This window comes from Haplochromis burtoni, unplaced genomic scaffold (assembly GCF_018398535.1).
Source record: "Haplochromis burtoni strain Fernald_Lab_line unplaced genomic scaffold, NCSU_Asbu1 Contig_2, whole genome shotgun sequence".
NCBI lineage: Eukaryota > Metazoa > Chordata > Actinopteri > Cichliformes > Cichlidae > Haplochromis > Haplochromis burtoni.
The window spans coordinates 2413493-2440778 of record NW_024582363.1 but is presented as its reverse complement, the minus strand read 5'-3'; the positions used below and the strand labels follow the sequence as shown (position 1 = coordinate 2440778).

At 39.9% G+C, this 27286-nt stretch overlaps 1 protein-coding gene across 6 annotated transcripts in view; it reads left to right on the top strand.

Annotated features, from left to right (window-relative positions):
* The window catches only part of LOC102306461 (A-kinase anchor protein 13), a 125045-nt gene that overhangs the window by 21019 nt on the left and 76740 nt on the right, over positions 1-27286 (top strand). For all 6 annotated transcript variants that reach the window (XM_042218107.1, XM_042218104.1, XM_042218099.1 and 3 more), the window contains exons 2-7: positions 242-285; positions 9271-9424; positions 16904-17058; positions 17636-17807; positions 25494-25677; positions 27047-27242. In XM_042218107.1, the coding sequence (XP_042074041.1) occupies positions 253-285; positions 9271-9424; positions 16904-17058; positions 17636-17807; positions 25494-25677; positions 27047-27242 (894 nt within the window). In that variant the 5' untranslated portion in view covers positions 242-252. The remainder of the gene's footprint in view (positions 1-241; positions 286-9270; positions 9425-16903; positions 17059-17635; positions 17808-25493; positions 25678-27046; positions 27243-27286) is intronic.

Sequence of the window (27286 nt, the reverse complement as noted above, 5' to 3'; positions counted from 1 at the left end):
GACCCACCAGAGTCTAGATGTCAATATATGCTAATTTTGCTTAGTGCCTGCATCAAATGTAATACAATATAAATATTGGTTTTACAAATTGTTGATAGGATAATATTGTGTTTACAGCTTGGTGCGGTGCCCTTAACGGCCAGACAGGTTTTAGTACCGCTTTAAGACATGATTTTGTTTTATATTACAATATAGATGCCTAATTAGAGTTGTAACCCTTAATTTGTTCTTCTTTTTACAGTGTCCAGGGACATGAAACTCAATCCACAGCAAGCTCCATTGTATGTAAGTATCACATAATCACACAACACTAGCAGCAAAGTTGTTGTTCCAGTTCACATAATTATTTTTTCTTTTAACGCTTCTGCATTCACGTGCTGTGTAGGTGTGGTGGTGAAGGCGCTCGATCTGTTGAACCCGTTAGGCCGGGAAACCGTAATTCTTTATCAGTATTTGTTTACATGGTTTGATGATCTCATATAATGCCTGGAATGTCAGTTCTTGATTTCCACCTCTCCACCTGATAACAGGTCTAATTAACAGGAACAACTGAAAACAGCTGTGTGGGTGTGCAGGACCAGATAGTGGAGAGCATACTGGACTGCATGCAAATGAACTAAATGTTTAATGTTTGCTGACTGGAAAATGGTCTGTACTGTTTTTACTGTCCGCTTTTATGTCTGAGGTCATCATTTTGCATGTTGACACACTGATGATGAAAAAGAAAGAAAAAAGACCCACATAACTGAGTAGGAAGTGAATGACAAGAAATATTACAAGACAGCATAAAAGTAATTTTTAATCAATTTTTTTAAATAACATTTAAGCACTGTGGCTTCAGTCAGAATAAAACCTTTCACTCCTGGAAGTGTCTTCTTTGATCCATTCATTTTTGAAGAGATACACATCAGGAATACCCTAACCTAGTGTTGTGTAGCTTTGAAGTACATAGGTATCTTAACCACCTGTTATTATGTCAACGTTACAGAGATAAATAGATGAACATTCTCAAAGACAACCAGCTTTCCAAACATCCCTTTGTTCATGATAAGTTGATCATAGCCATTCATAGTCATACTGTTTTTTTTATTGACGAGGAGATACGAATGCCTTTAGGGTTGCATCAGGGAGAGCATCCGGCATAAAAAATTCAGCCAAATCAAACATGCAGAGCTCCCCGCTGTGGCGAGCCCTTGTGAGCAGCCAGAAGTAGGTTTTTATATATTCATCAATTCATTCATATTTTAACCGCATTGACGAATGTTTGGGATGTCAAGGCTGCAGGTTGAGTATGTTGCCCCTGATATCCTTTGCGTAGAGACTTTTTCCATTTGTGACTACATAAAACAATAGCTAAAGGTGCTGTATGCTAATCATTACAAATTTCTGTGCAGTTGTCTGCTGGAATAAACTAGCTGGCGAAAGCATGTGGCGAGACACTGTTTCTGTCATGGTCCTGCGACCATGACTCAGTGACTTTATGTTTATGTACTTATTGTTATTACTTTCATTATTATTCATGGCTGTTTTGGGATGGTTTGTGTTTGGGATTTTAGACACTGGGTTCTGGGTTTGTGCTCCCTCTGTTGGTCCCTGGTGTTAGTGTTCCCCTGTCTCGTCAGGTTAATCAGGTCCAGCTGTTTCCCCCACCTGTGTGTGATTTCCCAGTGTCTCTTTGTGTATTTATAGTGTGTGATTTCCTCTGCTCCTGGTCGCGTCGTCTGTGTACATACCCTGTGTTCATCCTCTGTGTTATCCTGCGTACTCTGCATCTACCCTGTGAAATCCTCTGCGTGCTCTCCCTGCTGTTCTCCCTTCGTGTTCAGGTTTGCCACTCCTTTGTGTAGTTTCACTCAGTTTAGTTCATCCGTAGTTCTGTTTTGCCATCTCCTCTTTATGTTTGTTATCATCAATAAATCACCCTCACACCTGAATAAGTGCTGCACTTTGAGTCCTCCTTCCACTCTCCACACGGCCGCTGCCCCGGACCGTGACAGTTTCTAAATGACGGACATAGCCATTGTGATGCTCAGTGTGGGCATTTTGATCATTGCTATGTTGATTTTTGGAGCACGAAGTTAGCACGTTTGGACGTATTAAAACCATATTTGGGTACAAATGAACGAGCTGGACATTGGAGTCTGTTGGGAGTGACTCTTGAAGATGGTCTCAAGCGGCCACTACACAATGGCTTAACTTTTTAACCCTGGAGCTTGCTGCTTGCTTGAGTCTCTTGTCATTCTCGGTCCTTTGTCCCGTCCTTTGGAGCGAGGCACCTGTGTGTTTTGCTTCAGCGAAGTCACGTGAGGTAGATCAAGTAGATGAGATGTAGCTTGTTGCTGAGGTCGTCTCAGATTGCCGAACTGTGTGGCATATCATGTGGGTTATGTCAGCAGTTTTCTAGCTACTTTCATTGTCGCTGCCTAAAGCTTGGCAACACAGCTGGTGTTCAACTTGTAAATGTAACGCTTTGCATTGTTGCTCATATTGCTGATCAGGCCATATGGCTTTTTCCACTCACTCCTCCTTTTAAGTTCAATCAATTTCATGATCCTTTTAGCTGCTATTGTTGTTTTGGAGATGGTGAGTTTGCATAATGGTGTAAAAACAGATAACTTGGCTTTACTTAAAAAAACTAAATAAAATAAATGAATAGCAATTCTGCAAACTTGCTTAAAAAAGAGTAGTCTTTATTTAAGGGAGGGAATTATAATCTTTATTTTGAGTGTGCATCGCTTAAGGAGGATAAGCCACATTTGCTTCATTTAGTATTTTAAAGTAAATTTAAACCCACTTGGTTTTACAGATAACTCAGTATCTGTAATTAAACTACAAAACCTAATATAGATATGGTTACATGCACCACTTCAAACTGATTGGTACATGTGAGTGATATATGCAATCCCTTAATATTAAAATTTCCATTTATAGCTCATTTATAACTCTTAATTACTGACTTTTGAATTATGTCCAAAATGGACTTCCAGGTAGAGTTAAAATGTCTTTGAGTGCTACCGGGGTTTCTGCACTATTTGATAAATATTTAATGAGGTTTGTGTTTTGAGGGGAGTTTCTGAGTTGATCTTAGTGGTTACACTGGTCTCCTATCACTGGCAGGTGTAGAAGGCACATAGGAAATGAGATAAGTGAGGGATGTGTGTGTTTGTGTATGTGTGTCTCTCTAAAGGCTATACTGGCTCACACATTAACCACCCAGACAACCTTATCTGTGATTTACACTCAAACTCCTCAGTGGAACCAGGCAGGCAGTCAGGCCTCATTAGACATCAGATTTTAGAAACTTATCACAGCAGTTCACAGTGAGATAGCTCATAGGGGTTAAGTAGCCAGCCTGTAATTGTATCGTTAAAAAGAAAAAAAAAGATATAGTTCATGGGCTCTACCTTCTAGATGAAATGGCAGCCCCAGTCTATAAGTGTAGAACTAAATCTAGAAGTTACATATTCTGAGAAGAACAGAGGTCAAGGCCTTGATATTCTTGCAATATTACTTTGTCCTCAGAAGGATTCTTAATGAGCATGTTATGGGTAAAGAAATTGAGTAAGGGCTGATTTTATTTTAGCGAGCGCTGGGAGAGGGTTACATGATTTGTTAGGCAGGGGATTAGTTGTGGGTGTTCTTAACAAAATGAGTTTTCTTTCCATAACAGCGAGACTCTGTTGTTCTAGCTGTGAGTAAACATGCTATTTACATTCTTGGCATTTAGCAGACAATGTTTCCAGAGCAGCTTACAATTAAATAAGCAGGTAGGGGTTCAGTGGTTAACACAGCATGCGTGACTGTGGGCATGGTACCAGTTACATGGGCTGAACCTGTGAACTGACTGCTTGGTTATTGTCTCCAGGTTAAAGCTTCTCTGGATAACTACAATTATACTATTTTTTAATGGCATCCAGAGCCTTTAAATGAATTGCAGCCAACATGCTATAGCTGGCATATTGACATGGCATGTATCAATACAGCCAAAATGGTTACGAGACGTACACACACTGTCATGAAGTATGTCGGACTGTTTTATGTACTGGCTTTCATGTGTAGTCATGAGAAAAAGGAACGTTTTCACTCTATGAAGTAGGAATTAAGAGGGTAAGTAGTAGCCAGGTGCTGCTAATCAGCACGTGATTAACTAACCATCTGCAAGAATGACCATCTCTGTAAAAACAGACGCTTTAGCCGTTTGCCAATCTCTGAACATTCAGACATGTTTTAACACAGCGGGACAATCTTTCCAGACTGGACATCTCAGGAAATTCACCAGAAGTTGGGTCTGTGTAATGCTCAGAAAAACTGCACATAAGCCAGTTTGTGACATTGTAGTTACAAACAGAATGAGCAATTGTATGAAAGGGTTACCTGAAGAACGCCTCTTTTTTCTGAAACAAATATGGCAGCATGGCTTAGGTGTGCAAACTTGCAAGATGTTTGCCAATTTGGAGATGTTTGTCCATAATAAACAGTGCCAACCAAACCAAACACAGCATATCAGCTCTTCATACCAGTTGTTAAGTGCAGTGGTTGATGGTTGATAACTCGGGCTCTTTTGCAGTCTAAGGATCTGAGCACTTTGCAGTCATGGAGTGAGCTGTGAATTCTTCTATGTACCAAAGTATTCTAGTCAAATGTGAGGCCAGCTGTCAGACAGCTATAGCTTGGCTGAAAATGATCCCAAACACAGTAGCAAATTTACAACAGAATAGCTGAAAAAGAAAAGTGTTGCAATCGCCCAAAGTGCAGACCTCAGTCAGGCTGAAATGTTGTTGTGGGACGTTAAGGTATGCATAAAGCTAAGCTGTAAAGAAGAGTCGGTCAACATTTCCCCACAAAGATACGAGAGCCTAATAAAAGGATACAGGAACTGATAACTTCAAGTTATAAAGGGAGTTCTATAAGCTGTCCTGTGAGTACTTAGTTTTCAAAGCAATAAAGAGACCGCCACAGTGATTTCTTGATTATTAGCATAATAAAGACAAAATTGACTTTGAAATGATAAAGCTGCACATGCTGGGAGATTACAGATTGATAGCTAACAGCCAGTGTTGTATTGCTCTTGGCTGCTACTGTGGACTGTGGGTCATACATACATACACATTTACTTTGCACTGTTATGTGCATGCTGCTAAATTCAATACCATTTGACACAGTACACAAGTTGGTATCATGAATGACATTAACTGGTGAAGTTATCTGGTTTAGCTTTTGTGACCTATTTGTTACATTGCCTGTATCTATATCAAGCAATAAAGCAACCTCAGGGTTGGACATTTCAGGCAAAAATACTTTGATTTTCACTGCTGGCAGTATAGTATTAGGATTATTGCCCAAAGATTGTCCCCCAGAGCAGACTGCTCTAAAATCAGTATGACATGTTAGCTTCACCTGGAGTAGCCTTCGTGATATTTCACATTTTTGTTCTTATTTAAAGGCGTCCCACACAAAACAGCTTTTCTTGGTCTGACGGATGGTAAATTTGAGCAGTTTCTTTTTTCTTTTTTTTTTTTGTGGGCAAACAGTTTATAGGTTTATTTTTGTTAATGTTTTAATAGCACATTAAACCAGACTACAGGAAAAATAAGGGGGGGGGGTGTCTTTTAGATTAGAATTAAAATTGCTGCATAAACTATTGGATTTTTTTGTATAAATTAATATCCCAAAAATCCCGTCCCTTGCTGCGTGAATGTGGCAATGGTTTGTTTGTAACATTTGTAATAACGTAAACAGTCAGTCAGTCACAGGACTTCCTTACGCCTTAGTCATGCTGGTATTTTGCTCCACGAATTTCTGGCTAAAAGAAGTTTTGCCCCAGTTTTACTGACATTAATATTTGGCCAGAAGGGTTTCATTTGATACAACTAGGTTTATTATACATTATCCTAGCTAACATTAGCTTACTTGCTAACTCTGATGATCTGCTAGTTACACAGTTTCTGAAGCTCTAATTTTTTAGATTATGCTGCAGTCAGTTCACATATTGGCAATACAAACATTTCATTGCATGAAGAATGCTGCTTGGTGCATGTTTACCTCCTGAAGGTACAAGGGATGCTCTGTATGTCAGCAGACTTGTAAGTTGTGGGTTGCTTAATTTGCTCTGCCAATGTTTCATGTTGGTGTGTAAACAGGGGCCGGTTTTGCTCCGTAAATTGGCTTTGAAATTGTATGTTGGGAACAAAAGCAGCAAGGGGTAAACCATGCAGAAGGTTGCAATATATGGCTTCCAAAAGAAGGGTCTCATGTTGAGTTGGCTTTAGTTGCTTGTAAAAATAAAAATGGCTTAATGCCACGAAGGATGAATCACAATGCCAAGCAATTACACCCATAAACTTTGAGGCTAACTTTTTAATGAACATCATTAAAGGATGTTTTTTTTGTTGTTGTTTTTTAAAAAATGTGCTGTTATCGCAGATTTCATGTGACAGAGTGCACAAAAAGATACAAATGAAGATCTATTGGATTTAAGTAACAAGTGACAATTAGTTTGGGTGGTGAAGTGAAGGATACAGCTGCCTGTAGTAAGAAACAAAGCCTGAGTTAAGTGAACAATCACTAAAATTTCAATATAAGTTTAAAAATAATTATCAGTGTGAAGTCGTAACAGTATATGCAAATGCTTAAAACCAAGCCTTACCTTACCTGGACAGATGAAACCAGCGCTGCAGCAGGATGTGTGGAAAAGGCTACACGTATATGCATATTTAAAAAGAGGGGGTTGGGTTCATAGTCTCCAGCTGTGCTTTTGATGCTGCTTAAAAGCTGCCTGTTTCCTATTGAAGCTCCATGATTAGCAGGTCAATACCCCAGCAGGTCACTTAGTTAAGTACTTATAACCAGCAGAGAGCACAGTCATACAGTGTGGCTGAAAGACATCCATTTGAGCACCGCTTTAAAACCACAGGTTTGTTTTTCTATATTAAGCTGGAGAGTCACTGCAATATTTCCCTTTTCCCATTTTAATTACTGTTGTTTTGAAAACTTAATGTCAGCAGGGTTAGTTTTATTGTGGGGCTTCTGTGTGCTCGTTTCCTCCCTTCTCCAGCAGATGTTTCACATCTCTGGCTTTTCACCTTCACTCCCACCTCCTGCCGACATATTTGAAGTACTGGAACTGATCAGATCTGGTTGATCTGATCATTCAGATCTATGCTGTAATTTTCTTCTGTTTAAATAATTGAATTTCAAACACCAAGATTGAATATTCTAAGATTTGTGCTATTTATTTTGTCCCCTTTAAAGTGTTTTTCTTTGTTAGGAAATTATCAATCGCTTATAATGTTATTTACAAAGGTGGGTATTAACTTTGGTGGAATAAGGAGATTTTGGTGGGCTGCTTTAAGAAATCTGAGCACCTATTGTGTCAAAAAGCAGCAGAGTGGTATTCAGACTGAGGTAATTTCCCACTCGCCTCCAGCGATGGAGAGAAAACCATTTCTCCATTTGCTTCTCTTTTGTTCGTTGTGAAAATGTGGAACTTATTTCACACTAATACGTTTTCATTTTCACATGGAGTACAAACTCACAAATCCTCTGAGGTACCAATCCTTTCAATAGCACCAAGCCCTAATTTCCAATCTGGGCTCAGGATAAGAGATGAGTTTTTAATGGAGAAAATGTCATGCCTGCTGGCTTCCTCCCATCTACTACTCATTTACTTCAGTGACTCTGCTTTTTAAAACTGATACTGGCTGTGCATAGAAAAGCCTACACCCTTTACATTGTGCGCAGTCCTGGTTGTCTGAAGGTTACTGAAGGCTTTTTTTCTGGCTGTATGGCCTCTGGGCTATGTGGTTGTCTTTGAGCACATTTTGCCCCCTCACATTGTTAAGCATCAGTAGTGGCTTGCCAAACAGAGACCTTGCAATGTTGGGGTTGCTGGTTTGCCTCGCTGCTGTCCACCTGTTGATATCCGCCTGCGAGGAACATGGCCCGGAGGCTCCCATTTTATAAGAGAAGGAGGAGACACCTTTAACCCCGTTAAGCTCAGATCGTCACGACAGACTGCTCACGTTGGACGAGGCCAGTAAAAAGACTGCAACGGTGGCCAGATTAAGTGGGTTGAAATGTCCCATTATCCCTCCTCCATGTCAAGAAGCTGCAGTCCTACAGTGGAAAGCAGCTAATTCTGAACAATATCCCTATTTTTTGTTACTATTTCTCCTCCTCGATGTCCTCAGATGACACATTGATGCTCTGTCACAAATCAGCCAATTGTCACTAAAACTGTACTTTTAAATGTATTAAGAAAATGTGTAGACAAATTGATGGTTTGGTTTATTTTATTTTATTTAGTTAATTGGCCAGTGGCAGTATACAATAAATACCAGTTATAAGTTAATTTTCACCTGTAATTTCTGGTTGGAAGCATTTAATGGTGGAAAAACAAAATCCTGCGTACTAAAAGAGCCATGGCAATGCTGAACCCCAAGGCACAAACTTAGCATCTGCACCTGCTGATGATGCAGAATACATGAAAAAGGACAAACAGCATAGTTTTTGTACTGACCAGGCTGTGTTTTTAGTACCATCCTGAACCTATTTAGCTGCTTAGCTTACACTGTGGTGTTTATTTCATTATATTTTTATTTGTAATGTTCTAACAAAAAAGGGCTAATAGGAAATCCAGCTTACATGAGAAGACTGTTTATTCAAATTTCTTTTTTTTAAAGACTTTTGTTTTAGTTGTTGTTGTGATGATTATTATTGTATTAGATTTCTAAGCTGAATGTGCTTCATTGTCTTGTTGTGCTGTTCTCTGATGGTGACTGTGCTCACACTGTTTTGCAGACGTCCAGCTGCTCCTCCATGTTGTCTGCTTGTTTCTTTGTTAATGATGTGGTGTGTAACATTTCATCAGCAATCAAACATTACCATATTTAATTTGAGGCGTTAATGTAATTGCTATAAACAACTGCGGTGCTAAGAAGATCAGGAGTCTCCGCACGCACTATTATTCACTCTTAAAATCTGGTATCCACTTGTCCAGAGTCTAGTTCACACCTGGTATTGCAGCCAATAAATGCATCTAAAGTGACAAACAGTGATTGAATTACACTGACTTGATGGCGTTAGATTGGTATCTATGGCTAAGCAGATGAACCAAGACATGTAGGCCACTGAGAAGAGGGCTGAGTTAGACTGCAGGCATCTGCAGGTGGATGATAATGTGCCCATTTCATGTTATAAACATGTCTTTTCTTTTTGTCTCTTTCTGTTTTTCCTTTTCCCTCCTAACGTTCCGTCTGCGTGCCTCTGCAGGGTCATTGTGTTATCACAGTACAGCTCAGTGATGACGAGCTGGCTGGTAGCGAGGAGGGCGTGGACTACTTCCTGCTGTTCGCTGGCAGTACACAGAGGCACCTGACCAGCACCCTGAGGAGCAGTCATGACACCTTGCAGGCTTTGTGTCCCGGTAAGCCATCGTACCCACAATGCCTTGCAGCTTACTAGCACCCAAAGGATGGCAGCTCCACCTACAGCATTTAATATTTGTTAGAGACTGTGTTTGCAGACACTTTTAAATAAGATTAGCCTGGATTATTAACAACTAAAGCTAATGCTCTATGAAAGTGCACCAGCTGTTTTATTTAGGAATGTTTTGTTAGTATCTTGTTGGGCCGCCTCATGCCTTAAGAACTGCTGACGTAAATTCAGCAAGATGTTACGTCTGCGTCAGCAAATGGAGATTTTGGCTCACACTGGCATGACAGCATCACATAGTTACATCCGCGATACATTCCACCACATCCACACCACAAGTGCTCTGTTAGATTGAGATCTTGTGCCTGTGGAAACTATTTAAGTATGGTGAACTCATTGTCATGTTCAAGGAACCAGTTGGAGCTGAGTTGATTTGAGCTTTCTGGCAGAACATCTTATCCTGCTGAAAAGAGCCTTCAGAAAAAGGTGTATGTTGTGGTCATAAAGGGATGGACAGCAACAAAACATGGGTAGGCTGTGGTGTTTGATGCTCAGCTGTTACTAAAGAGCCCTGCCAAGAAGAGCCCGAATCATTGATAAAAGGGAGGATGTTTGCTTTTGTTATGTTTACACCAATTCTGACCAGTTTCTTAACTGACAGGACTGGCACCCAGTTTGGCTCTCTGCTGCTATAGCCCATCTGCTTCAAGGTTTAATGCGTTTCACATGCAGCGATGCTCTTTTGCCCAGAGAACTGCTGCTCGCTTTATATTTTACTTACCATTCTATATAAACCCTAGAGATGGTTTTGTGGGAAAATCCTAGTAGATCAACAGTTTCTGAAATAATCAGACCAGCCCATTTTGAACAACCATGTTCAAAATCACCTAAATCACCTTTCTGACACTCAGTTTGAACTTCAGCAGGTTGTCTTGACCATGTCTACATGCATAAATGCATTGAGTTGCATTTCCTCATGATTGACTAAGTAAATATTTGCATTAAGAAGCAACTGAACTTGTCCATCTAACAAAGTAAATGTATTTTATCCCCTTACTTGTCACTTTACTTTAGCACCTGTCCACTTTATTGTAATTCAGTACAGTATCAGCATTTACATACATGAAAGAGCACCCCCAGTAATTTGACCTCATTTCTAAACCTTTATAGCCATCATAAAAGTCGACTTTATGGCAGATCACTTGTATTGCATTTGTGTATTTGAGTCAAAACGTAGTAGCAGTGCTCCAGAAGAACTGAGGAAACGTTTGAACATTATCTTAAAAGGTGGTTTTAAATTCTTCTGTATTCATCATGTGCTGCATCCCAAATTAATATTAAAAGAGGTGTTAAACCAGGAAGGAGGAAAAAAAGATTAATCATCTGCTACCGTTGTCCTCATTTTAAACTAATGTTTTGTTTTGGAGAAAGAGGAATCACTTCACTTTCTAGAGTCTATCCCATTTATCACTCCTCTTGGAGCTTTTCCCACTTTTTCTACTTGCAAAATGGAACATATTTGGTCTGAATTGTTTTTCTGTGCTTTTTCTTGGAAAATAAACAAGAATCAACAGGAAACCTTGATAGAAAAGGTCAGAGATCTCTGCACATACAAAGTAGGTAGTCAAAACTGCAATGCAGCTGTGACCCTGTGGCCAGAGTTCATGTTAATTGAATATTTTCAGTCACTGACTGATCAGAGCATAAGAGGAATCAGCTATGACATTAAGTTATTCCAGACCATCTGGGCTTTCGAAGAATAAATATTACATTATAAAAATCCCGAGCTCTTAGGGAACATCAGAGCTTACTGGAGGTCACATGTTCTGGATGTGGTAACAAGGGTTTATGCTACCAAAATGTTCATGTAATAAAATCTGGTCTTATGATATAAGAAATGTCACTGACGTCATTGCTTCCTTCAATGGTCCACGTTCCACAGAGGAAAATAAAAGTGGCAGGATTATAAACTGTGTTTATCTTGGTACGAGTTGCACTAAATTAATGCTTAAAGTTGGGAGGGAGTTGGTGTCACTTTACCAGCAGATTAGCTTTGCTTCAATGCTTTCTCCATCAGGCCCTTCTGGGCTCTAAAGGGATCAACTAGGTCGCGGGATAGAGTTCCCAGGGGACCTGGGAAAATGACTGCAAACTCACTGAATCACTGCTTTGGATTAAGATATCTCTGATTCAAATAATATTTATCAAGCTGCCTAGTAGCCTTCTGACTGCGTTGGTAGCGACATACAACATTGACAAATTATAAAATATATGGATCTGTCGTTACAGAAAGTTTTCTCCCAGAACGAAGGGTATTGCAGACGTGCAAATGTGGCTGATCTTGTTGTAGAGCACACAGTGACGTGGAGTAGATTCCAGAAATTATATGTGAATTCATGCAATGCTTAATAACTACAAGTGGGAAATCAGTTTTGAAACTGGCTGTGTGTGTTGACATCTTGTTGGGAGTGGACAGATGGACCATGGCAGTGTTCCCTGACTTTCTCTTTGTTTTCTTCTTTTAGACAAAACTGAAAAAATGAGCAACTTTTCAATCTTATTTTGCCAAATTAACACATTTTAAAAAGCAATTGCTACAGTAACACAGAGGATGTCAAAACTGGGGCGGCACAGCAAGGTGAAAAATATAAAGTGAAATGAACTTGAATTAATATGATTGTTTTCTTGTTTTTTAGGGAAAATATGTAGGCTTTTTTTTTCTTCAAAAAAGTATGTCTGTGCAGTTGCACTGATAACATGTACCCACGTTTAGGAGAAATTAACAGTGAATCTTTTTTCATTGTAAATAACCGATGAAAAGTGAGGTGTGCGTTGTGTGTACTTTTTCCTGCTTCTGAAGTGGGCCGTGCCAAAAAAGAGCCACCGCAATAATATATCAAGTTGTCCTCAACTCAAGTAACTTTGTTTTATGGCTTTCTACTCTGCTCGACTATACACTGTGGGGCAAAAGGAGGGGCTTTACACACCGTGTACACTTTACACATGGTGAAATCCAGAGCAGAGGAAGGAAGATAAACTAGTCGGACTGTAAATGATACCAAAACGTAGTAGATTAAAAATGTTATATTTTTAAATTGATTTGACGGGCCTGTTGCTCTTCTCACCAGCTGAGGTAGGCTCCAGTTCCTTGTGACCCAGATTTGAATAAGTGGATAAGAAAATGAACAAATGCATTAATGGATAAATTGATTTCTACTTAATATATTTCTCTATGGTTTCTTGGGGAGGAAAGTGGGTTCAGAGAGTGAGGTTGAGTTCCCATGTCGGGGGACAGGCACTGCCCCACTCCCTAAGCAATAGTTATGGAAACCACTGTGGACATTAGTGTGCTTTGTTCAGTCTTTGCGATGTGACTTGTGAGTAAATGGCTGTTAGTCAGAAGAATTTAACACATGTTCCATTAAGTGAAATAATATTGTGAATTTATTTGTATTAATTAGGATTTAAATCAGCATTGCAGCTCTGCACTCGTTTGTAGCTCATTACTGTGACAAAATTAGTTCACCATTTCATCCAAGTAGTGCTTCTAAAATGAGAAAAAATTCAATTAATAGAGTGATTAAATTGAATAAAGATACTTTTTTTTTAAAAGTTAAATTTAAGCTTGATTTCCTCTTATTAGAGCAGATTGAATTAAAGCAATATTTTGATTTATCTAAGAACAGTACAGGTGTTACTAATAACATTAACACCTGACTTGTTAATAATTTTTATGTAATTGTTCTGAGCCAGCATGGACTGTTGGTAATGTGAAATTGAGCTTACAGCACATATTATGTTGGGATCGCCGCGTCATCACTTTCTGCGCCCGGTTTAACGCTCCATCATATTTGACCCATTTAACCATAGACTATATGTAAAAGATGAATGCTGCTAACCAGTGTCACCCGATATCCACAACATTAGTGTTTTAGATGGTGCCATCTCAAGCCTTGATTATATTTTCGGCATCCACAAACCCATTAGGGTCTGAGTGACATACAGTGGTGTGGACGTAGTTATGCTTGACTGTTTTTTCTTTTTGTGACTACGTGGACTCGTTCATAGGGTAACAAAACCCAAACAACTTTAATTCATCAAAAATTGAAATACAATCTTCTTATACCATTTTATGTTAATATTACATTGAATCAAAAATAGTGAGGTAAGGCTTACTGTTGCAAATAACTGCAGCTGCCTGTAACAGCACATCTTTAAATGAGTTTGTATTAGGGCTGTTCGATATAACCATATATATCGGATGACGATATAAAAACGTCTATCGTTTCATTTTACGCTATCGTTTGTTTCGTGGTGTCGCAAAATAAACTGTTTACGGCAATATTTTTTCATCGTTTTGATGGTCACTGTAGTGGCTATATTAATTTCTTAAAGTTCTCTCTTTCTCTTATATTTAATATAACCACACTACGGACGGACAAGCGCCTGTTTTTATGCGTTGTCGTTAGCAACAACGACGGTAAACCATCGCGTGTCCGCTTGTTTATGTTCCACATAAACCTTTCACAATAAAGCTCAAGATCCTGTTGAGACTTTTCAAAATAAACTGAATCACGTGAAAGAGCAGATTATTTACGGATGAGAAGTAAAAAAGAGCCGCCAGGTGCTAAAAAATAAACCTTAGACTCAAACGTTAGAACAGGCTTTTCCCCGCAGCACGCCGTGTAATAAATACTCACAAAGAAAACGGCGGCCTTTACAACTTATGTCTAAAAATGTATCGTTTCATGCATCGGTTAAAACACTCGACTCCAGCTACATGACGCGCAGCTGGAAACACTTCCCGCAAGTCGAGCTGCCCGAGATTCACAGAATTTACAGAAAATGTTACATTTTTGTGATTTATATCGTTATCGGACGATAGATTCTTATATCGGGATATGAGATTTTGGTCATATCGCACAGCCCTATTTGTACCCACTGTATAGTGCTTGTTCAAGCTTAGCATAACCAAAATAGTTCTTGCCAGCCACTAGTGGCCACTCCAGAAAGTGTCGTTTTCTGGCACTTCAGCGTTGACGATGTTTACTTTACTATACTGTCAGTGACCAATATTTCAATTGATTCAGCCTGCATAAGCTGGGTCTCGCAACAAGAAAACGCTCAAAACTGAACACAATTCAGCAGATGAGTTTAAAAATTTTGCGTAGAAATATCGTTTATGCATTTTATACCTCATGCAGTGAATCTATTTTAAACCTGCGACATGAACTGTGCAAGTAGCCAATATTGCTGCGATGATTTGTGATAGTTGTGTGGGCTGCATCTACTAGGGTTGCCAACCGTCCCTTAAAAAACGGAATCGTCCCGTATTTAGAAACAAAAGTACACGTCCCGTATTGAGCTAATAAGGGACGCACTTTGTCCCGTAATACAGTGAGAATCAAAAGTAGTCTATAAATGTTTATGGAATTAACGCTTTGTTTGAAAACATAATTCCCAGCCCCTCTCCTGCTTTGTGACCAATGAGCTGACAGCACACTTATGACAATTCGAGTATGACAATTCAGATTACCGCTCATCTCATTGGTCGAGGAAAGGTCGCTTACGGAGAAAATACCGGAAGACAACAGATGACCACAACAAGAAGCATGGCCAACAGGGAAACAAACGCCGACACTGCGGTGCAAGTCTCGGACGACAGTACACCTAAAGCTGGGCAGACACTGTGCGATTTTTTCAGTCGCGTTATTCAGCTCCTGCTCAAACTGCACGATTGACTCGCAGGGTTAGAAGTTGGTAGGTCACGATGCAGGTCTCACACTATACCGCCCGATGCTCTGATGCGACCTGAGTGCTCACACTGTGCGTCCATAAAATTAAGGTTATAACAGAAAATCTGTCGCTCGCTCTCTCTGTCTTTCACTCACACAGACACACACACCACCATCAACTTTGCTAAACTGCTAATGAAAAACATTGATCAGGCAGCTGTGATTGAGCAGCAATGTAAATCCAACTATTTTCACGGTTGTTGTGGTCGTGATAATTTTGTGAGGCCACATCGAAAAGGCTCGGATGAGCTTTCCGAAGTTCTACAAGTTGTGCCTCCATCGCTTGTGTCCAGATCACACGCTGCACAGCCGTGCTGCTCCGTCTTTTTCACCGACGTTTACGTGTTTGCGCGTGAGCAGTGTGAGCGGCTCACGAGCGATTGATGATCGGGAGCTGGTCGTGAGGTGTTAATCACTTCTCGTTACCCCACGTATACTACACGATGCACGATGAAGGCCAAAATCGGTCCGATCACTCAAAAATCGTCTCAAAATGGGCCTAAAACCGCACAGTGTCTGCCCAGCATAATGTTTGTTCCCCTCAGAGAAAGGGAAGAATGGGAAAAGGAAAACACCTGGCTGGAAAAAGTTAATATGGGCATGTGCAGTGAATATCAGCGCTATGTGGCCAGAAGTGTGATAATATAACTTATTTTGTGTAATAAACAACTGCAAGGATAGATGATTACAACAAATAGATGACTAATACATAAAAGTAATACATAGATGAATAATGATGATGAGTTAAGATGCGTAATCATGGGAACAAGTGGGTTTACAAACAGGAGCAGCTGATTAGCATTAGAAAAGCTGAAATAATACCTCAGCTGAAGCCAATTGTACTAAATGCACTAAATGTGCACTGTTACAAGAATATTTTTCTTTCTATTGTTTTCTATTATTTTAAGTTAAGCAGGACAGAGTTCTTTTAAAGAAAGATTTACTTATATTCTCAAAAGTTAAGCATGACAGGCTTCTGTTTAAGAAAGAGACCTGTTTTATTGTGTTAATGTTGTCATTTTGAGCTAAAAATAAATGGCCTAAATGATCATTTGTTTCAAATGCTTTCATATCACAAAGAATACACATCTGCTTAAATCAAATTCAAGTCAAATGGTTAAAAAAATAATTTCACACACAAAAAAAGAGCTAGAAAATTCACCACACTGGGAAGGGTGAAGACAACTGGGTCGCCCGGCCCTGGCCACGAGGTGTCCCTTATTTATTTTTCAGGGAGTTGGCAACCCTAGCTGCATCAACAGAAATATATATACTCTGTAACTGAAGTAACTAAAGTTAATTTCCGCAAGACTGGCATCTGAGGACATCTTAGACCCTACAGTTAGCTGGCATTGTACATCAATAAAGTATAAATAATTAGTTCAAGCAACTAGTGTTTTAGCTAGGGCAATAATTTTTTATTGTTTAGTTGAAATATTGTTGTATTGTTATTATTTAAGATCATATGACTTGAGTTTATAGCAAGGCCAGTCATCTATAGCCGAAATGGGTTAATCCTAACAAAGAAACGTTTAATCTCATACACTGAAAATACACAATATAATCTATTTGTCGTTGTGAAAAATGCTGTACACTATGGTACTGTCCTCCACAGGTCAGTTCTCTGTAATCCCCTCTTTCTCTCTTCTCACCCTTGCTTTTTGTGTCTCTTGTAGCTCATGACTGCTGCGAAGTGGTGCTGGTCACCTTGTGCTCAGTCACCCGAGGTGTCCCCGAGGAGCCACAATCCCATCTGGTTCACGTGGCGCCATTGGCCGAGCATCGATTCAGCTTTGTTCAGGATTTGGCGTTTGACATGGCCCAGTTCCTGGTGAGCAGAAAGACAAGTCATTTCTATTCCTACTGTATGTCATCAGTTGAATAATAGAAATACTGAAGCTTGTCACAGGGCTGGAAAACAAAATTGGTTACCACTGGTTACAAGTAATACAGCTCTGTGTACAAAGTGACAGTTAAACAAAAGATTGCCATGTTATTGTTTCTTTCCTGACAAGGCCTAATGTCTGACAGTTCTTGGCGTTCAATTAATGAATTCTTTTCAGCATAGTTTATCATCCCATAGAAATTTTATGAGTTTGCTTTTCTGAGGAGTAGGACAAGATAAAATAATTTTCTTGGGCACTCAAACTTAATGGAACATGTTCCAATTTATAAATCCGAACATGATTTTTTTTTTTTTTTTTGTCAAAACAGTGCATCCCCAAATCGAGCTTAGCGCTGATACACTCATGTGGATGTTTCTTCCTACATTAACATATTTCATTATTCAAAAGGCATTTGGTTAATGCTTTCATGCTGAGCGCTTTAAAATGAGTGCTCCCATTAGTCTACGGCTCACTTCAACCTCTATGAAACTCGACTCATCTCTGTAATCACCCTCCACACAGGTGAGCACTGTGGGCCGGGCTGATGGCCTCGATGGGGCGCTGTTGCTGGATGAGTGTCAGATTCCTCTGCAGGAGTGTGAGCGTCTGGATGAGAGTTTGGCACTGGCCCTACACCACCTCAAACTGCCTACAGGATGGAATTTACTGGGGAACAAACGATCCAACAGCACTGGTGAGTCTGGAGGGCAGTGGACCCTTTGAAACAGGCAGAATGTCTCTGCAGTGATGCAGGAACATACTGACAAATTATGGTTGTATAACACATACTGACACACATGACCCTGCTGTTTGTGTGTTTGTTTATCTGGCTCCTTTTATGTTGTTGAGCAGATATCAGCAGACTAGGAAGACTGAGGATTCTTTTTTGGCATTTTCAGAGAGACACTGTAATTACTGGTCAAAACAACAAGACTTTGTTACTGATTAGTTCAGATGAGTGCATGGATGTAACAAGCTGTTTACTGTCTCCACGTTGTGTGGGTATGTGTGTGCTTTGCAGCATGCGTTACTGAAAGTGACTTCCATTTAACTTCTATTTTTATAGACAAATCTGGTGGATGATTTATATATTGCACTCTCACTCTGGAACACCACCTCCATTACTGCAACGGCAGAGTGGAACTGAACACATTTTACATTACGACAGCGGGAGCACTGATGTTTGGGTTAATCACAGTCGGCTGTCGCCCCTTCTGACAGATGAACTTAGCCTGTGCAACTGTAGAAGTTATCCAGTCTCACAACGCTAGTCTGAAATTGGTTATGACACAGCTTTTGGGAAAGAAATAACATTAAGGTACCGCTTCTGTCTGACCTTCACAGTCTGTAAATTTAAATTGGCTACCTAAACCCAGCAGGAATCATTTCAGCTCCTAGCTTAAAATTTAAATCACTAAACTGTTCGTTCATTTTAAACACAAGAAATCCATCATTTTATAAAAATTGGAAATGTGTGACACTATGAAAGTTTAAATGTACTACTAACTTAGAGGTATCTGTGGTCGCAGCTTATCTCTGTAGAACGATCACTCCCTCTTCAGCAGTTTATGGTTAGTCTTTTCTTGGCACTTTGCTTTAAATGTGACTTTGCTTGTGACATTTGCCTTCCACTGTTCTCCCAAATTTCTGTTATTATTAACTTGCTGTTGTGGAGCTTATATATGCGACCTGAGACCATATCAGACATGTTTCCGCATAAATGCAACCATAGTATTATACCAGCTGTTGTTGAATCTGGCATTCCATTTTCATCTGAACCACATAGCTGTAAAGTTTTTTGATTTGCTCTTGCTGTGCTGAAACAGTGGTATCATCTGTCCCAAGACAGTTGTTTAAACACCTAGAAAATTGTCCAGAACCCCCTTTGTTGTAGTTCATGCTGTATTACGTCTCTTATTTTGCCCCGAGGACACATGCATAAACACTCACAGACCCACAAAGTGAAAACAATACTGACTAATCCATCAGCTGATAACACGGCTACAACAGAATAAAAAGGGCAATTGTGGAACTCTCTGTGGGTGGAGATGAGGATGGACTTGGTCAGAGATGCGAAGGAGGCAGTACTGTATGTTCCAGTTATTTTTCCTGGAGTACAAAAAGAGATAGTGGCTGTTTATTGTGGAAGTTTGGTTTAGATGTTTGCTAGTGCGATCTACATGGACGGTGCTCACAGATAATATCAGGGGAGGATTTGAAACAGCTGTGCGCAGAATTTGACTTGAGGCAGCAGAAAGAACCTGCTGTCGGACATGGCAGGAGGTGAGCCTGAGGTCTGGAATTGATGGGCAGAGATTTCAACACCATTGCTTACTTGCCAACTAGAGGGTTGTTCATTTAAGGGTTGAAACACCCAGTGAAGATTTGGTACCACCTGACACCATCCTCTTCAGCTGCACATACTGAAGTAGTGGCATCTTGATTTTATGCAGTAAGTGATGATATCATCAGTTAAAAATCCAATGCAGAAGTGCAAATCTAGCTTTGACCAGACTTGCTGTCAAAATACACATTTTTCAGGTAGCAGAGAAATTTGATCAACAAATTGGCTAATATATGGATGTAAACAATTTTTACTCAAAAGATGAATTCCTGATAGTTTGTCTTAAATCTTCCATTGACTTGACACTGCCAGGTAGTGTCTTTAATAATGTTGTGTATTTTCTTTGTGCTAATGTCAATGTGGTCACAGCAGATGAAGTCTTATTGATCCACTGAAGAGTGTTTGGGGAGGAGCATTTCCTAGATACAAATAATGTTTTAGGTGCTTTTTGAAGAGGATTTGGGAATTAAAAATCCAAGACCTCCAAGGCATTTAAAAAAAAATACTTAAAGGCACTCAAATGCCTTTATTCTCTTGACATGGTCATATTCAAGCTAAAAATGATCAGGTATTGGGTAGTTAAAACCAGTTTTATTCACTAATAAAGGGTTTAATGCTGAACATTTTTTGTAGAAATATGAGTATGTCATAAGAATATTGGCAATTTAAATTTTCTACATATTTATTGTGGTCTCTCAGTTTAAACTGTGATCTCAGGAGTATATTTCTGGCTTAACAGCAACCACATCCACCTGCTTTTCACTCTTGAGTTTGAGAGGTGCAGCCAATCAGAAGAGGGCTGGTTTAAAGAGTGCAGAGGGAGCTCAAACCTTGTGTTTTAGACTGCGGATGAAGGCCCAATATAAAAATGTATTATTTTGTTTTTTGTCACTCATGCAAAGCTACTCTGGGAGAATCCAACAGTAAAAATCCTGGAGCTGCAAATGAGAATCATAGATGTGCTAAAAAGCTTAACATGAAAGCAATAAGCAATGAATATATAAAAATTATATATTCATTATTATTTATTTATATTTGGATATTTATTTTTAAGAGCTTAATAATATACGACAGGTGCTTTCAAAGTATCCCAAAATAAACATTTGCAACATACCATTTATGGCTTGATTGATACCAGAAGCCCTCGAGTTGCTTCAGTTTGTCATCACACTCTTTCTTTGGGGTGTCAGATGCATGTGAAGTGCCATTCTGACACAATCAAAGAGCAACTTCAGGTCTCTCACAGTGAGCTTATGCAGTTGAAAGCAACAGCTGACACCGTTACATCATCGCCTATGTGTGTTCATTTTATCTATAAGAAATATTTCTGTACTTGGATTATTCACATTGGTCTACAGCCTAAATGCTTGTGAAATAAATGTAATCACACTTTAGTAATTTGGCTCACTGAAAGTGAAAGTGACACTTAAAACTGGTTGGGTTGGCTCTAGTCTTCATGATATGCCACGAGGTTATGTCTAAGACTAAAAGTTATTTGTTGGAACAAAAATGATTGAAGCACATCTTTACTGGTGAATTTTGGCAAATAATTTCAGAAGGCCACTTATTTAATCTTCCAATTTTGATTAAGTTTCTATGACTTATAGGTGTCAGGTATGAAATGTGGCAGATTTCAAATTGTTTATTAGCTCTGTTTGACTTTTGGCCTCTGTTTTGACCTTGGATTTGACCTTCCTAGCAGCAGGACTGTAAAGTTGGTTATTTTTTTTTTTGCATCCCCTCTGTTTGTTGCCTGCATTGTAAAATAATTGAAAAAAGGTTTGTCATGGAGACATCCATAGACAGACATGTGGTGAAGATGATCAAACCAAAATGTCAACATTTTATAATATTTGGGCTAACTGATGCAAGCGACATTTCTCCATGTGACAACATCCCACCTAGGCCCAATATCTTGTCCTTGTCTTTCAAATATAATGGGTCATGTTTAGCTTTTCTCTATAGACCTTTGTTACATGATGAACAAAGGTGCTGTATTATCATATGAGGTGACCGTGTGCAAAATTTAAAGATAGTGAAAATAGTGGCTAGTCAGCTGTTTTTAAATGGTCAAAATAAAGACGTAAACAGCAGGTTTGATCTCCAGAGCAGAAAACTCCAGAGTTAAAATAGAGTGCGTGTGTTCAAATACGTACATTGTATTTGAACACTGGTGTATTTACAGAACACACCACTACACGGATTTATCTCTAACTCTGGTATTAGTATGAACAAATAGAGCTGAGTATCCCTTTGCTGAAGCCTGAGCACTTGAGGTAGTGAGAAACTGCTACATCAGTGGAAACAAACATACATTTTTATTAAAATCAAAGTGCCAATTTTCTCCAGTCATTGACTCTGACAACTTTAATCAGTTAAAGGAAGCCAAACGAGCCAATGCAGATGATAAACTCTGCGAGGTAATTGCTCTCTGTGAAACGGCATAAACAAGACTTTTGGGAGTAGTTAGAGCGCTGCCTCAGCCTCTGGCTATTTCTCAGATAATAGCTAATGGTTAAACTTGGATTTGGATATTAGGCCAAACCAGAAGAGCCGGCAAGATTTTAGACAAAACTGACTGAAAAAAAAGAAAAAGCTGGGAAGACTGGAGTAATGCGGAGTGGAGATCAGAAAAGCTCACACACTTCTTAAAATTTTGAGTTTGTTATTGTTCTAGGAAGAAAACTCGTCATATCAAAAATTAGCTTATCAGTATTGACCTTCATCCCGATTAGATCCGATCCACTTGTTACTGTGAAGTGTGTCAGAGCGCTTTAACGATGGACACACACGTACAGGCTCCTTTGCATTGAAGTCAGTTGTCATGTTGTTGATGTGGAAGGCGCCTTCATGCTGTGGTGAGTGATGTGTGCTCTAATAGGCTCTGCTTCACAATATGTCACAGCTTCAATACAAGACGCTCAGCGGTGCCGAGCCGCGGGGAGGGAAGAGGAGCGCGACTCGGCTCTCCATTTATCAGATCTGTCAGATGATGGATAGCATTAGACTATAGGTGGAGGTGACGGTGCTTCATCTCAGTCATCCTTCACGCTGTGGGCACGCAGCACTCGCTGCTCTAACTGTAGCCACCCATTTATTGTCGTCTGGGAACGTCACCTGGAAAAACTGCGCATATCATTAAAGATGGTTGACAGTTCCCAACTGATTCCTCGGTTTTGAACAGGTGCATTTAGTGTCAAATTATCTAAAGCCCGTGGGTTGTCAATCAGTGCCATTAAAGTAGATGACTCAATGATCTGTGGCCTTTAAATTCACTAAAGTCAACTAACAGAACTGTTGCATAATGTATTAGTTGTTTACTTCATTCATCAATAAGACAAAGAGCCTGCAGCCCTGCTAACAATTCGGTTAGGCCCACCATTCTTCCTGATGTCAAAGGTGAGATAATAACACTTACATAGGTTGTATAATAAAAATTGTATTCAGTTTAGTTTAATGTTTTTGCATGCGAACTAGGGCCTGATACAGATATCAGCTGATGCCAATTTGTTAATTTATTTTTGTTTTTCCTCCCTTTGTGCCAGTGAAGCAAGGAAATCCTCACTATAGAAAAATAACTGACCCGTTTTAACCTCTTTCACCTTTTCATCACATTTAACCGCTAGCAAAATTAAGGTTCAGTGCAGAAATTTGCTCATTACCACAAAGTCTTTCTAAGGTTAATGGGTATGTTGGTGTTTTTGTTTTGTTTTTTTACTGATGCTATTGGACAAATAAAATTCTGATCTGAAGATGGCGCTAGATGAAAATCAGGTGATAATATCCTGGCAAGTATTCTGACAGTTGTTAAATCATTTCACACGACCAAAGTCTGTATTCATTCTATGATTGTACCAGATTTTCTGCCTTGTAGTTTTTGAGAGCCACTATCAAGGCTAAAAATTGCTTTTGAATTTTGAGGATTTTGCTGCTTTCCTCTGTTTTCTCTCCAAAGCTATCTACAAAAGTAAAATGTCACTTTTGGGTAAAGGATTTTTTTTTTTTTTTGGCTCATTTCCCTGATGAATAACTATACCGAATAATTGGGGAATCAGCAAGAAGCCAGGATCTCTGCCAGGAAGCGGTGAAGCTGCTTTGTTGTGACCAATCATTCATTGAAGCCACATTGTGTTGGTGATTTCTGTCCCAGATCAGAAAGCTAAAATTGCATGTATATTCTAGCTGGCACTCATAATATGAAAATGACATGGCTGTTATGGCAGCCAGTTTTGAGGAACCGCAAACAAACCCAGCAGTAAAGCATTTCCTGCTGCTGTTGGCACCTCACATTCCACACCGGCCCAGCTCGGCCAAGTGGAGCATTAAATTTGACCAATTAGCTTGAGGTTGATCAGGGCAGGCTTGTTCATAAAGGCCCACAGTAAATGGACTGAAACCTCTCATCAGCAGACACAACCAGCATTGTGAATGTTGCCTAACGATTATTGTGATGCTGATAACACCAAGGAAAATGTGTTTTCTGCCCCTTACCCTGTTCTCAAGCATTTGTTCTGCAGTTTATTTTTTCATTCTTTTCCAGCTGATCATATCTTGCTGTTAAAACCTACACTAGGCAGAGTAAAATAGTCCCAGAAGAAATCACAGAGGAGTTGGTATATAGAACATCCTGTTTGTGTCTAACCCAAAAGCCTTATATTTTATCTGTTTGTGCAAATAAATCTGATTTCCTGTACTGCGAACTGGAAGAAAATCCTCTGCTCATAGGCAGTGACAAATGAAAGCGAAAGAACAAAAACAATCTTCCTAATAAACAGTGCAGAAACACCGTCCAGAGAAATCTGGAACCAGCAACAATACTTTTTGCTGCTATAAATAACCACAGACCAGCTGGGTGATAAACAAAAGCACTGTATATGCAGTTTACTGACTACATTAAAGACATCTGGGTACTGAAGTTGAACACCACATTTAAACTCGCAAGCTTGCAATGTTGTGTGGTGTTTTAGATTACCAGTTCTCACATATTATTACTTTTTTATTTCTCTCCAATGAGCTGCTTGTTCTGCTTTCCATTGACAATTTATCATTTATTGCACTTCAGGACTCGATTTCCCACTAACTTAAAACTAGGGCATCCTTATGTCAGCGTACCCTCTTAAATTGACAATAAATTTGCCAGTGGTTGGGCAGTAAAAGAGATTAATAATAACACAAAAGTTTGGGCAACTCCTGTAGACCCAGAAGTGTTTTCATAATCTTTTCCAATGAAGACTGAGAGAGAATTAATTACACAACTTGAAACGAGGAAATTTCTGGGATAGCCAACAGCCCTCAGCCGGCCTTTAGTACTGAAGAGAGCCTTGCTGGCAACCTGTTGCTTTAGCAGAAAGATGAAGTGCCTGTGTGTGTGTGTGTGTGTGTGTGTGTGTGTGTGTGTGTGTGTCCATGAGTCTCTGTTAGTGTCTCTTTGAATGTGTGAAAGGGAGGATCTTGGTGTTTGATGGTGTTATTAGCAGTCTGACTGATATACTGGGCTAATAATGGACTTAAATTAAAAATGGGACTGTGGTGTGCTGGTATGTGGTTAACATCTGAAATGAAATGGTGTCTTTTGATTTATTCATAGAGCCATTACTGTTGTTGCTTTCATTTGTCCGATGATGCTTCAAAGGCTTTTCCGCATTCACTGAACATGTCAAAATCTTGATATGGTCTGTATTTTTCAGGCACACAGAAGACATGATTACAATTACACTCAGTCGGCATGCTGGGTTTGATCACAAAATGACAGTTATGTCCTGCAGATACCTGTACTGATCATCTGATGGACGTAGCAGGAAGGAGACAAGTTATGGTTTTATCAGTCTGTGAGTGTGCAAATGTCTGTTGTATGCTGGGTCATCGTGGATCCTGAACTGGTTTAATTAGACTGCTCTGCAGTGTTGCCAGGCTGCCACAATTGATGGTATGTTGGCTGCTTTGCCACGATTTAGCTCCCCGGACCGCTGCGCTCTGTCACGCTCTCTCTTTTTGATTCTTTTGGTCTTTATTTGTCATCTTCTCTCTCTTCCTCAGATCTGAATCCTCAGGAGACTCTGCTGCATTTCTCAGCACGTCGAGGTCTCTTTCAGGTTACACACTTCTTGCTTCAGCAGGCTGGGGCAAGAGGAGCCCTTCGTTTGGCCAACAGGCAAGGCGACACCCCGTCCGCCGTTGCGGATTTACGAGGGCACAAATGCCTCCATGAGCTCCTCACAAAGTAAGTGCTTGTATTATTCTCAAAACATTCAGTTCAGGTTCACGTGAACGTCTCGTGTCATATGGCTATGCTTGAAAAAGATTTACTTGTCTAAACTGTCCTCGCACTGTGTGACAGTGACATTAGCCCTGAGGTTCAGTGAACATTGCCCTCTTCTCTGTACAAACAGTTCCATGTCAATATATCAGAGGGCAGATGGCGTGGTTCCTCCTTCTTTTATAGCAATGTTGTTTGTCTGTTGTCCTCACAGAACAATAGAAGTATTCAAAGAACATCACCACCAAGCCACGCAGCAGCCTAGCTTAGCACTTTCAGCTGCAGTCAGATAGTTGAGGGCAAATTGAAAAGTTGTGGGCTGCCAGTATTGTTCCAAGGAAATCTAAAGTGATGGGAAACTATTCTGCAACACAAAAGCCTCAGTCCTGTTTCCACTGACCTCTTGTAGTACCTTTTCAGTCTCACTATGCGCAGCTCCACTTTAATCCAAACACACTGCAGTGCTCTCTCTGCAGTTTAATGGCATGGTGATGTATGTGTTTTGTTTAAAGTTGTCAAGTATTATCCTCTAATAATATCTTCCAGAGACTAGTGAGGTCAAATTCTTTCATTCAAAATTAAAACTCAGAGGGGGAAAAAGGAGCGTTTGAGTACATTGACTTAGAGCTTAAAGTGGAAAGAGACTCCTTTTATGTCTTTGCAGAGGACGTTTCACTAAACTCAAAGTGAAGATGCCACACACTGAAGGAAAACTGCCACTTAGCGAGCTTCCTTGTTGCTAAGCTTGCACTGAAGCCAGTTTATGACCTCCATCTCGCTCTTTATGTGCTGGTAATTACATTTGCCTCATGAAAAGTGAAGTCACTTGTAGCCTTGGTTGGTGACCTCAGCTGCCGGGCCTCGGTGTTAAAGAAGTCCACCCAGGATTACGCAAACAGATCTGCCCTACTAGGAGGCGTCTCCCCTGTGCAGCACCAACATATGAAAAATGAAAAACTGCACATACTTTACCGTCAACTCTTAAATTAAATGCAGCAGGGGGAGAGATGTTTTCTCGGAAAGCTTATCAGTTAGGAGTGGCCTTTAAGTACGTGTATTTTACTACTGGAAAGAAAAGTATAACTTTTAGTGGACAGGATATGGCATCTGGAACTTTTAAAGTTTTACTAACATTTACTAACATCTAATCTCTGATTACTTGCTGACTACTGGAATAGACTTTCACAACCAGCCTTAGCCCATTTGAAGTTTAAGGATGTGAGTTACTGAAGAAAAACTGCACTCTGTGAATTGGCTGACATCACTGTTAAAACCTTTCCGTGTTAGCCAATGCAGACCCTTCCGGATGATCTAAGTGTTTATTTCACGGCAGGGCTGAGACCGATCCGGAGAAGGACGAAGAGTCTGTCGCTGTCCAGCAGGTCTCTGAAGACGTTCAGGTGTTTTGCCACCTTCCCAAACTGAACACACACACGTTGACACTGAGCATACACCCTGGGCGTGACACACCGTCCTTTCAGAAGAGTGTTGAGCAGCTGCTGCACTTGATTTGTCATCTTCATGCCAAGGTGAGTCATGCCACCTTCCTCTTTTAGCACGCTATCTGTGCTCA